This window comes from Carettochelys insculpta, chromosome 4 (assembly GCF_033958435.1).
Source record: "Carettochelys insculpta isolate YL-2023 chromosome 4, ASM3395843v1, whole genome shotgun sequence".
Lineage (NCBI taxonomy): Eukaryota > Metazoa > Chordata > Testudines > Carettochelyidae > Carettochelys > Carettochelys insculpta.
The window spans coordinates 112,944,298-112,957,746 of NC_134140.1; the positions used below are offsets into that span (position 1 = coordinate 112,944,298).

Here is a 13,449-nt window from a genome sequence, read left to right on the forward strand (position 1 = left end):
GGAACAGAACTGGCAGCAGCCAGCTCTTCCCCTGAATGCCATGGCAGGTGGGCTCCAGCCACTGCCGTGCTCCCCAGCTCCAGCCTCCATCATGCGCCCCAGCCCCAACCCCCTGTGGCCCAGCCCCAACCTCTGTGGACATGGCTACAAGCCCCATGCACCCCAGGCCCAACTCCTGCAGACCTGGTTCCAACCCCAGCCCCAACCCTCGCAGACCCAGCTCCAAACCCCACAGACCTGGCTCAACTCAACCCCCTGCCCCTCCCTTGCAGCCCTAACCCACCCCAGCCTTAACCCCCTGCCCTCCTCCCACACCTCAACCCACCACCCAAGCTCCCAATTTACATGAATTTTGGGTAAGCGAGGGTTGTGTTCCATGCAACCCTTGCGTATCTTGCGGGGATTATTGCATATTTCTTTGAGTCTTCCCAGTAAAAGTCCATTCAGAAATTACAGTAATTTTCATTTTAAAATAATAACTCCAGCAACAAAAATATCTATGGATCTCTGTGAGGCATGATAGGTTTCCTCTGTCACTCTGAGCCTTTTTATTTAAATGCCATAGTCTGGAATCTATATTAAAATAACTAGAAATGTTTTTCCTCCAGAAAAGTTAGCATAGCCCATAATGGGGTTAGCTATTTCTCTGTATTTCCACATTCAGCAGAAAAAAGTCCTGGGGAAAACATACACACCATCAGGAGATGTCACACCACCAACATAATATATGCATCTGAAAACTAGACCAAAACAGCAGTTAGGTCTAATTCTGCACATTACATGGGATTCTTTTACAAGTAATATGTCTAAAAAAACCTGCTGATTTTCCAAAAGCCTCTCAAAAAGAGTTTTTCCCTTCAGTTGCCTGTATTAAACTTTATGTCTATGGAGGTACTAAGCAGTAACATGAAAGTTGAAAAACAGTTAAAGGATAATACTAGAGATTATATAAAAAATTGTAATTTGCAACCTGTTTTGTAAGCATACTTAAATATTTTATGCAAAACACTTTTATAACATGTTAATGACATGCTCTAAAGAGAAAAGCCATGACTTCAAATTAAACCAGCTATAACTGGCCATGAATGCAAAACAGGTTTTAATTCAATCATCTCATAAATTCCACTCTCACATGCTGCTTGAGATGGTAGGAAATGACAAACTGCATCATAAAGGGTGTCTCAAAGGGAAGTGAGGGAATCTAAGCGCATGAGCTTGGATATTTTTGTCACAGTTGTTACAACACTAGCCACACAAGTATAACAGAATGCTATTATATATGCAAACTGTGACAGTTCAGTATTTTATGGAAGCACTGATTGAGACTCCTAAGTTAATTTTGTACTTAAAGCAGGACCTTCAATCTCTTTGTCATATATGAAGAATATAGGACATCATCACAATTAGAAAGCATAAGTAATTAATTAATTTCAGAGAATTTACAAATATACATTTCGTGTAAACATCTTTAAAATGGGTACAGTATTTTAAATATTTTAACTTCTATAGCTCTTGGATTTTTAGTTTCAGTCTGAACAAACTTAATAATAATATAGTATCCTCAATTTTTTCATGTAGTTATGATTATGGACTATTGATACCACGTGACATTGCAGGTGACTCAACTGTGATGAAAATTCAGACCTAAGAGTTCTGCAAGTGTGGTCCTGCTGGGTTTTGAGAAGCGGGTAGATGTAAGCCCACCCAAAGCTTATGGACACCCTTGTGCGTGCGCATGACTACGGAGAATCCACAAGGTCCAGAAACTTGAATATTTACAAGGGACAACCAAGAATATAACAGAAACATCTATGAAGGTCAAAGAGTTTTGGAAATGTGGTTGAAGGCAAGCATATCGGTCTTAGATTAGTTAAAGCCCTTTTTCCTGTGAACTAAAATAGGTTACCTCACATTAATTAGGGATATCTGGGTAGGGCGACCATATTGCCCTGTCCCAAATAGGGGACAGGGAGCTATGCAGGGGAGAGGCAGCTCATCCTTGCTCCACCAAGCCCTGGGGAGCTGGGAAGGAGGAGGTAGCCACCAGCCCTACCCGGGAGCCCCCGGGGAAGCCGCAGCAGCCAGCGCTCCCTGGGAGCCCCAGGGAAGAGGCAGTCCCCAGCATTCCCCAAGCCCTGGGGAAACCACAGCTGCCGGCACTCCCCCAGGGAAGCGGCAGCTGCCCATGCTTCCCTGCTTCCTTGAGGCTCGGGGAATTGACTCCTGCCAGGTCAGCAGGAGGACAACACCCCAAATGCAGGATGATGAGTCCCTTTATAAAAATAAGTAGGGATGCCTTTTTGGCATCCCATATACGAGGTCGTCCCACCTAATATGCGACAGAAGGTCACCCTATACCTGGGGCTAACTAAGGGCCCCTTGTAACCTTTAAAAACTTCTTCCAATGAAGAAGAGAGGAGAGGAGGAATGAAGAAGTAAGCTACAGAAAGGCTGTGTACAGTGAGGGAAAAATGCTTCTGCTAGATCAAGAAGAAATCTTGTGTTTATGTCTCTTGGAGGGAGGGAGCTTTGATTCCTAGCATAGCTGGGCTGAGAGTAGATAAAACAAGGTGGCTGGTGACCATATGAAGAGCCAGTGATCTAGTGGGAGTTTAAAAAATGGATTTTTTTTGTGCTTTGCTTAAAGAAGCCCTGGGCCACCCTAAGCTCTACTCTGTAAATAAGCCATTTGAAGTACTAAAATTCCAAAGTAGGCTGGTTTCCCCCAGACCTCTTCCATGCCAGACAGAGAGACACTGCGCTACGTGACTCACAACCAATAGTTACTCTTTTGAGCCAACTAGTTTGTCTGCTGCAATTCTAATAGTTGGAATGAAAAAGTGTGTGAAGGGACCTATACAAAAAGTGTCTCTTATCTCCCAGTAGTCAATGGACTAAATCTAGCTTTTACAGGTATTACATTTTTATGCAGTATGTTAAGTAAAAGGACAATATGATCCAAAAATGTTGCACTACGCCAGACAATTTGAGAAGCCAACTTGTACCAGTGAGCATGTATCAGGCCTTACATGGTAAAAACCCATTCTCCAAAGGCTTCTTGTTTGTTACTAATATATGAAATTTGTAACAATTAACATAACATTAACAAAGACACTGTAATAATTTTTACATTTCCATTGAGGATGAATAACCCATCTATCATATTCAATTTGGAACTGGATTATTATTGACTGTTTTACATTAATGATGAAATAATGACTGTAAGGTGCTGGGAAGTGTCTCATTACCAATGTTAAAGGCATTATTTCCTTGTGATTATTAGAGTTTTCTTCTATAAAAATATTCATAGACTGCAGAATAAAGAGAGATATTGTAAGCTGCCTACAGTAAATCAGGTTAGTCTACCTTTGGAAGGTTTGGTATATTTTATATATCAGCCATGTAATATTGATGATGTAAGTTCATTAGGATTCTTTTACATTGATGACATACAGGTTATAATTACACCACAGTTGAAGATGGGATTGCATATCTGCACCTGCTTTATATTTAGCAGTGAAGGTGGAGCTGCATGGACTTCAGTGTGAGTGAGAAGTCTGCCCTAACACCAAGGTGAACGTGAAATTCCTGGATCCCAACCCACTGCTCTAACCTCCCACCCCATCTTTGGGGCAGGGAACAGAAGCCAAGAGCTTCCTTCCGCTAGACTGCAGTGGGCAGGGGAATGGATTGAACTCAGGACTCGTGGCTCTGAACCTGCTAGGCTAGATTCCCCCCTTTGGTGGGGCATAGACCCAATGAGTGGGCAGTTTCCTGAGTCCTGCAAGCGGCAGGGAGCTGGGAATCAGGCAGCAGCCTGGCTCCTGGCTCTCCTCCCCTTGCAGAGCCAGGAAACCGACTAGGGCAGCAGCCTTGGTCAGTTTCCTGGCTCCAGCTAGTGGAGGGGAGCCAGGGAACCAGGGGCAGCCACTCAGGGGACTGGGAAACCACTCCTGTCAGGGGAAGCAAGAGTTAGGCTTCTGCCCCTGACAGGAGGCGGCAGTCGTGTTAACCCCAGACACGCACAACTTGGTTGTGCACTCTTGTCAGCTATTCGGTGCCATTTGTACGCACAAATATGGGGTGTGTTGGCAACTTTGATAACTACATGTACATTTAATGCACATTTTTGTACAGTGTTCCATGCTCTTGAGCTTTCAAAAAAAGAAAATAACCAAGCATCTGGAACCTTTGTGAGCCATGTGGCCAGGTTTACCACTCAAAAGACGCTCTTTATATCTGTTTTTTGCTTATCAATGCAAAACTAACACGTTTTAGAATGCGCATAAGAGTGCCTGTTTTCCTGCTGTTATCACTTACTGAATAGGAAGTATTCCTTTTCCAGAACCCAACATTATGATTTCAGATAATTACTCCTCTTGACCTTGTAAACCTACATCTTCTGTGTCAGCAAAGAGAAACTAAACCCCTAGGCAGCATTTATTTGAACACACACAGTTCAGCATGGTACAAAGCACTCACACATCTTAATTCTTCAGCTTTGAGAAGCTCTGGCTGAGTTTACCTTTCACACCTTAGCGGAGATTGCAGAGAGTGGGAGGCTGAGATGGGAAAGGAGTTAACTTGGGATGCTGGATCATGGAGGAGCTGCACTCTGACAAACTTCCTATGATTCATAAGAATGCATGTTTCCTCCCAACAAATTATAAGGACGTTGTTGGAATATTGTTCCTCTTCACTCTGCCTCTTCCCTTCACCACGTGCTCCCTGCAGAGCCCACTCACATAACTTCATCCTTCCCCACTTCCGGTCACAGCCCCACTTTCTGTCCATCCTACGACATTGGAAATTCACAGAACATAGCTGTGGAGTCAGGAAGGCAAGCTGGCCAATCTGAGAGAACTGATGGAGTTGGCGTGTCTGGCAACTCCATCAGCTTCTCTCTTTGTGGATCTACATTAGATAATAATGAATAAGAGGAGGTTGTGTTTAATGTTTATTAATATGTGACATGTTATGAAAATATGTGTGTATATGAACCAAGAAGTTTATAAGATTGTGGGTGTTTTAGCTAGACAGCCCCCTCTCCCCCTCAAAACTTACACTCTCCAGGATAATTTAAAAAAATGCTAATTTCTGTCACGCTTATCAAGTCTTTCATTTAACATTTTTTAAAAAGAGAAAAACTGAAGAATTATTTTCTTAAAGCAAGTAAATTCAATTTTGAAAGTGTGAATTACAGGATTTTATCCATACTTTAAATCCAAATCTCCACGTAGTCTGAAGTGTGGAAGTGCTAGCAGGCTTTTTCCACATTTCCCCTTCCCTAATTTCTCATGGCATATGGATCAGTACAGAAGGGAAGAATCTGTTTATAAGGAACTCCAGCTACTTTATTGTTGGCATGAATTTTAGCTCTACTTTTTGTCAAGGTGTGATAAAACAGGAATGCTGGTAAGAGGTCTGCGTTGACTCCCTGAGCTGGTTGATGTTACAAAAGATTGTCATGTTGTACGGCTACAATCAGTACCTAGTACATTCAGTTACGCACATCTTTCATTTAAATGGCATTCCCATGTCTGAGTAGCAAAGACCGGCTTGTTCCCACCTCAAATAAAGTCTTTTCTTGAAATTAAGGATTCTGTTTAGACCACTAGAAATTATGCTACAAATAGAATTTTTGCAGTGATCAAATGCTCATGAAACAAAAGGGAACAGGACTATCTGCAACTACGTCATTCATGGTATATCATAACAATACAGATAATGTAGATTAACAGGCTAGGTAAAATGTTCTAGAGATTTTGTCTTGCATTGCATAAGCTATTTTAGCTAGATTTTTTATAAAAATGTATCTATATATCTCTACATCACATGCTCTACAGTAGATACATATCTGCATTTCACAATGATGTACACAGTTTGCACTCTCCCTTCCCAGAGATTTAACAGGGTGCAACAGTGAGAGCTTGTCTGATAAGAATCCTTATCATTATAAAATATGCTATACTGTGAAGTATCATACAAAACTAAATCGTCACCTGTCAAAATAAATGAATAAGGATAATGCATCATAAAATATACTTTGCTTCTTGGATTCCTTTTTTAAAAATTGTAATTGTTCACTTAATTGCTGGTCCAAAACATTCAGTAATTTGCAGTGGTTTCCTATTAGCTCAAATTAGAGATGTTCTACTGTAAGGAACTCTTCTACTGTATTGTATTTAACTCATTAAAATGAGGGACAAAAGAGGTTTTATGTTGCATATGCTAGCAAAGTACTGTAATTATCTGAACACACAAAACCCTTAGAAGGAAAATAACCGTTCTTCAATTTGCAAATTTGTCATACTAAAGTTAGGAACAGGGAACATTTCTGAAACATTTAACAGCCGCAGAGCCAAGGGGAACTGCTCTGGTGTGTCCACATTAGGCTATGGACAACTACGGAATGGAAATAATTTTTGGGCACTAACCCTGTATCTACACAAGAGCTCTCTTTCGAAAGGCTACAGTTCAAATGATAACAATTGAATTCTAGCCTTTTGAAAGCGCGCAGCTACACACAAAAAGCAGATCAAAGGTTCAGTCCGCCCTTTCCAAAGACCTCAACGTTCTTTCAAAAGGGAGTGTCCACACAGCTCTGGTCACTCTTTCAAAAGAACGGAGCTAGAGGCACCACGGACGGGGTCGCATGGCCGCCACGGCCTTCCAGGGCCCACAGGGGGCCACTTTCTTAAAATGCCCCTACCAAACACTCCCGGCCTGCACAAACTGAGGCCTGCTGAGTTGCCGCAAGCAATGCAGAACCCAGCACACAGTATAATGGAGTCTGAGCGCCTGCTCCTGGCTTTAGATGCTGACTTCCTGGACACTGTGATACAGATGCTGTGAAGTTGTTGCGGCTGCTCCCCACCTCCTCAGGTGGCTGAGCTGCGGCCCCCCCAGGCCATGGAGCCCCCCAGCTTGTATCATGATAGCAACCCCCCCAACAGGTGCCCCGGCATCTCTGGAGCCACCCCAGCAGCTCAGACTGGTGGGAGCGGCTGGTGCTGGGGCAGTGGGACAATGCCAGATGGCTGTGGAACTTCCACATGAACAGGCAGATCTTCCTTCCAGCAGCTCTGCCACCAGCTTGCCCCTGCATTGGAGGCACCAGAACACCAGCATGCAGCCTGCTCTCCCCATCGAGAAGCATGCCGCGATCACGGTATGGAAGCTGGCTACCCCGGGCAGCTACTGGTCTGTGGGGCATCAGTTTGGGGTGAGCAAGGCCACTGTCGGGGCCATCTTCATGGAGGTAAGCTAGGCCCTGGGTCACAGCCCTGCCACGGGAACCCTTGGTGGCAGGAGGCTCGTAGGGGGCAGGGAGGGGGCAGGAGATGCAGGGGCTCATGGCACGGAGGGGATAAGGGGTGCAGGGAATGCTGGCCGGGAGGTGGCGGGGGGGACCAGGGCAGGGAACTGCCCATCACGCCCTCATGAGAGTGCATGTCCCCCATCCCATGCAGGTCACCCACATGATCAACACGATGCTTCTCCACAGAGCCATCCGCACTGGGGACCTGAATGCAGATGTCAGGGGAGTCACAGCACTTGGTTTCCCAAACTGCTTTGGTGCCCTGAATGGGACACACATTCCCACCTGTGCCCCAGCACACACGGCTGGCCACTACATCAACAGAAAGGGCTACCACTCTGTAGTCATCCAGGCCCCTGCTGGATCCCAAAGGCTGGTTCATGTATGTGTACCTGGGTTGGGCGGGCCGGACATGCAATGCACTTGTGTTCTGGAATTACAGCCTGTGCCGGCGTATGGAGGCCAGGACCCACATCCCCCAGCAGGAGGTCCCGGTCAGTGATGTCACCATGCCACTCTGAATGGTGGTGGACACTGCCTACACCCTGCAGCCAGGGCTCATGCGGCCTTATATGGGCCACCTCAAACCCACACAGGAGTCCGTCAATACCCATCTCAACCAGGCTCACAATGTGGCTGAGTGAGCCTTTGGGTGCCTGAAGAGGTGGTGGCAGTGCCTCCTCTCGCGCCTGGAGGTCGGGATGCAGAATGTGCCACAGGTGGCGAGCACCTGCTGCACCCTCCACAACATTGTGGAGGGCAAGGGGAACTCCTTCATCCAGGGGAGCGTGGACGAGTCCAGCCCCAGCTATGAGCAGCTGGCCACTGCCCTCAGTTACCAGGCTAACCGTGATGGGGTCTGCATCAGAGAATAGCTCACAGACCCCACTGACCCCCCCAGTCACAGCCACCCTTCCCCACACATACCGCCACCACCACATCCACACATCCCCCCCGCAACCAATAACATGGGACACAGGGACCTTTGTAAAATAAAACTTTTACTTTGCACTACTATTTTTGATCTATTAAACAACTAACTCAAAAACAGTGTACAATGATGTGAGGGAACCATGCATATTGGGGGGTTGGGAGGGACCTGAACCTGAAGCAGGGGTGGAAGGGAACTGAACCTGGAGGAGGGGCAGGGGTTGACGACCAAGAGCCCCGTCAGCCCCAGGATCCCCTGTCTGCCCAGATTCAGGGCCCACAGCAGAGCTGAGATGGTGTGAGAACCATGGGCAGGTAGGGCTGTGGGAGGACTTCGGTGGGGCTGGGCTCAGCAGCGTGGGGACATTAGGGAGTTCGGCGAGGGGGGCGGCACAAGGGTCCAGGAGGCGGGCAACATTGGCCACTTGGTCCCTCAGCAGGATGCTAATAAGGTTGGACTGTATCTGGTCCCAGGCCACCCTCCGCCAGGCCATGTTGGCCTCCTCCAGCCAAAGGTGTCACTCTGTCACCTTGGCCTGGTAGAGGCTGGCAGTGTCCTCCCCTGACTGCCAATGAGGTCTCCAGCCATGGGCCTGATGTGGTGGTGCTGAGGTGGGTGCCTGGTCCCTCTCTGGTGCCTCCTGGGGGCTCTCCAGGACTACGGAGGGCATGAGAGTCTCCCAGCTCTCGGATGGCACAGCTGAAAGGAGAGAAGGATGGTGTTTCAGTCCCTGATCACAGCCCTCAGGGCCGTGCCTTTGGGGGCAAACAGCCCCCATCCAAGGGCATGGTGGCCATGTGGTACCAACAATGCATAGAGGTTCCCTGCTCATGTGGGACAGTCTCCTGGTGCAGGCCAGTCCCACCTACCTCCCTCCACACATGCAGACCAAGGCACTGTCCACGGGAGCATTTGCTGGCTGTTGCCAGTGGGTGTCATGGAGAGCCGGTGGCCATGGCCAAATGGGATGTGTCCACTGCAGGACCACTAGGTATATGCATTGCCCACTGGTCGCTGTGTCGCCCTCTGCCCTGTTAGCCAGGGTGTGTACCCCGCTGGGGACTTACCAGAGTGTCCCTTGCTGAAGTCTAGAGATACCCAGCTCCTGGTCACCTGGCTGGATGACTGGGAGGGCATGTTGATGATGAGGTCCACCTTGTCGCTCGACCACTGCACAGCGGGTCTGGCTCCTGGCTCGCTGCTCTTGGCTCCTCCTGTGCGTCCGGCTGTGGCTTGATCCCAGATGTATCCAGGGTGGCAGGTGGTTGGCACCTGTCCTGGGGCCCCAGGATAGACCAGAACTCCCAGTAGTAGAAGGAGGTGGAGGGACCTGCCCCTGAGCATCTGGTTTCATCCTGGGCCTGGGCGTAGCTCTGCCAGAGCTCCCTTGCCTTAGTCCAAACGTGGTCCGGAGTACGCTCAGGACGTTCCCTGGTGCTGATGCCATGGATGAGGCAGGTGAAGGCTGCAACATTGTGCTGCTTCACCCCTATCTTCTGGAGAACTTCCTCCTCCCAGGATGTCTCTCAGTTCTGGTTCTGTCAGGAAAGAGCCCTTTTCTTCCCTTTCCTCTGGTGCCAGCTCCTGGGAGCCCTGTGAGGGCTCTGAGCAGGGGGGCTGGGGCTCCTGCAGCAGGCCGCTGCTTGCCATTGTGGTTTTTTCAGTTTTGGAGTGGGTGAGAGGGTGTGCTTCTCTCAGCTTGTGGCTGTGCTGCTAGCAAGCTCTTAGCTTCCTGCCGTGGGGTTTCTGCATCCATACAGCTTTCAAATCATCTGGATGCTGAGATCACAGAGCCCCACTACTGCAGGCCAGGATGTTTCTGTGCTACAGCTGGCCAGTGCCATGGTGGACTCATCTTTCAAAAGAGCAGGCCGTGGAGCGTCTCCATGTGTCTTCTTTCAAAAGAGGATTTTGAAAGGGGATGCTCTTCCTAATACGGGATCATGGTAGGAATTCAAAATCTGTACCACGTTCCCCAGATTGTCTTTCAAAAGAATGCATTACATGAGTAGACCCTCCTCGTATTCTTACAAAAGAGGGCTGGAAATTTCAAATTTATTTGCATGTGTAGAGACACCATAAAATCCTGATCTGGTAACCTAGAGATAAAAGCCTCTTTCTTTAATTAATATCACTCCCACAATAAAGGGAATTAAAAAGCAATAGTGTCTGTATTCAAAACCCTGGGAACTAAAGGTTTGAATCAAACTCCATGGAGGCTTCTTTGCATTGACTTTGGAGCAAGTCTTGATAAAAAGGCTAAACCAATGGATATGAGACTGACTGGGATACTGAAGGAGCAGAAAGATCAAAATCCCAGAGGGATTCAGGACTAAACTTTTACATGAACTCCTGTACACTGATAAGGAAAAGGACCTTCTCTATTGTATCCTGTAGATCCACACTGCACTGAGCCAAAACCTTGAGTCTTTTCTTGGACAAAACTCTTATTCACTGGTGTAATAGGGAGAGGTTGGGAGCATAAACCTTCCAGAGGGAAAGCACAATACTGACGAATAGGACACAGCACCTAAATCCCACTTAAGCTTTATTTTGAGAACCTAAGAGGAAATTTAGTGGTGAGAGGTGAATTTCAGCTCTATGTACCGTGAATGAACAGAAACAGAGTAATGGAGACTGCGGTTATGGAAAATACAAGTGAACATGACAAATCCCAATGGCAATAGTTGTAATATTGCATTTGGAGGTAATAAAGGTATCTTCTCCTAAAACCTTAATACTTCTAGCCAAACAACAAGAAAAGAACTAATTCAAATAAACACTTCTTTCTTATGGATAATTTTGATGCTTCAAACTCTTACCCCATAAAACCTGACAGCTATATTAAAAGGGAAAAATAACTGTATTTTTTGGGGGTTCTAGCTTTGCATCAAGGCTCCTGGGGAAACTCAGGATTGACATACATCCTGCAAATGCCCACAATGACACTTTCGAAGCTAAAATGAGGAAAGGCCATCAGTTTTTCACAATAGACTGTTAAATGTGTCCGGAACATAAAATGCCTAAATGAATTCAACCAAGACTTTGATTTTGAGCTTCAAATAGTAGTTTGTGTTTATATCTCAAAGAAACAATTAGATAGAGTCTATATTTCTATTTTATGGCCAATTGGGAAGCTTTTCTATGAACTACATTTCTGCCATATAAAGTAATAGAAACTATTAAACCTAATTTTCCTACAACTGAGTATAGCTACATAATACAGTTTTAAGATTTAAACACATCCTCTTATTATTTTCTTGCATTTTCAACTATTATATCCCAACAATAATTAGGAACATTTGGATAGTAGGACAATAATTGTTAAACCTTGGTGCAGATAGATCTAGTTTCTCTCTCTCACTCTCACTCTCTCTCTCTCTCTCTTGTCTCCTCTATATTGGTGTCTCTCTCCTATTCCCTGGCTTATCAATTACATATACAGAACCCACAGCTTGAAATTCAACTCGCAGCTGTGGTCAAACACAGGTAATAGGCCCAATTCTTTACATAATGCATGTGTCAACAACATGATAAGAGATTCATAAGCTAATTTAAAATTTTCCTGGCTATTGATGCTCTTAATGTAGGCATTTCACTAAGAGTGACAATAGATACATCCAATATTTGTCTCTAATAAGCAATTGCTACAATAGTAGTGTTTGAATAAATGCATAAGAGAATGAACTCACTAGCTTGTTGATGGTGCCCTTCGTTTGGGAAAGCACTGAATTCATATGCAGACACCTTGCTTTTCAGCAAGAAGGTCAAAGTATTGTCAAGCTTCTCCACAGAAGAAAATTTAGAAGCCTGTTTAGAAGATAAGAGAAACAAAATAAACATAAGCTCAGTCTCATTAAAGTTAGTTTATTTTTGAAAGACCACAGAAAAGAAGGAAACTGATATAATCTGACTAAATTAAGGAAAAGTGGACATTTTGGCCCCAAGCCTTAGCTGTCACTAAACTCAGAAGGACTGGGGAGGGTCTTTAAGAAACCTTTGTGTTGCCCTATTCTTGGCTCAGCAGTGCACTGGACCAGGACCTTGGCCTAATTTAGAGCATTGTGAGGGTCACTCTAATGTATACCAGCTGCAAATAGAGACAAGAAGCCACTACTGCAGTTGAGGATCACAAGAGAGTGTGCTACCTCACCTGATTCAAGTGAGGAGGGTGGTACGAAAGTAATTAGCCTGGCTCTAAACCAAACAGGCATTCCTCTCTGAGCAGGCTGCTTATACCACTTTTAGGTCCACTTTTTACTAGTGGCACAGTGTAAAGCAGGTACACATATCTGAGCCTCTGTGTGGAAAGCATTAGTGGTCTTATGGCAAATCAATTTGGCATACTTTTTAGCTACAGAAGACACTCACAATGCACTGAATCTTATCAGGATCCAAGTTAGGTTGTAATGCTCCAAGCTTATGTCCCAATCACTGCACTACACTCAAACGAGCTGAAGAAACAACTATGCTGCATGGCATCCTGGCACCTAATGGGCACTGTAAGGTCTGCTGTCCACCCTGCAGCTACTACTACTGTGGGCTAGGAAAGCAGCTGGAATGGAAGGGCTCATAGCTGTATTTCCTCCCTGACACCTCTGAGGTGCCAAAGAGAGTACTCTTAACTGCAGAGAAGTTGCAGCATGCTATTGGAGCGGGTTGCACAAAAGTTTCTTGCACGTTCTTACCATTCAACCAAACTCCAGAGAAGAGCGTGCCCTTATTATTGTCTGACAATGATTTTTGAGAGAGGAGTTTCACACAGAGGCTTATAGCGTATTACATAATGTTAAACATAACAAAGGTTTTGAAGGCGACATTTACACATCAGATGTGTAGCACTTTAGAGACTAACAAATTTATTAGGTCATGAGCTTTGATGAGTATGACTCACTTCTTATCCACGAAAGCTCATGACCTAATAAATGTGTTGGTCTCTAAGGTGCTACAGGATTCCTTGTTACTTGTGAAGCTACAGACTAACACTGCTACCCCTCTGAGACAATTTACACATCAGCTATCACTGCATACATTTATCAGGATACATCTACCCTTCAGTTGGAGATGTGACTGCAGCACCATCTGGCATGCCCACACTAGCTTCAACCTAGCTAGTATGGCTAAAAGTAGCTGTGAAGATGTGGCAATACAGGATTCAATGCAGGCTAGCAAGATGATTATGTAACAAGGCTGCTTC

General features: G+C 45.7%; 1 protein-coding gene across 2 annotated transcripts in view; it reads right to left on the bottom strand.

Moving 5' to 3' along the window:
- Positions 1-13,449, bottom strand: part of BANK1 (B cell scaffold protein with ankyrin repeats 1) — a 296,463-nt gene that overhangs the window by 190,069 nt on the left and 92,945 nt on the right. For both annotated transcript variants that reach the window (XM_074991991.1, XM_074991992.1), the window contains one exon: positions 11,945-12,062. In XM_074991991.1, coding sequence (XP_074848092.1) covers positions 11,945-12,062 — 118 coding nt within the window. The remainder of the gene's footprint in view (positions 1-11,944; positions 12,063-13,449) is intronic.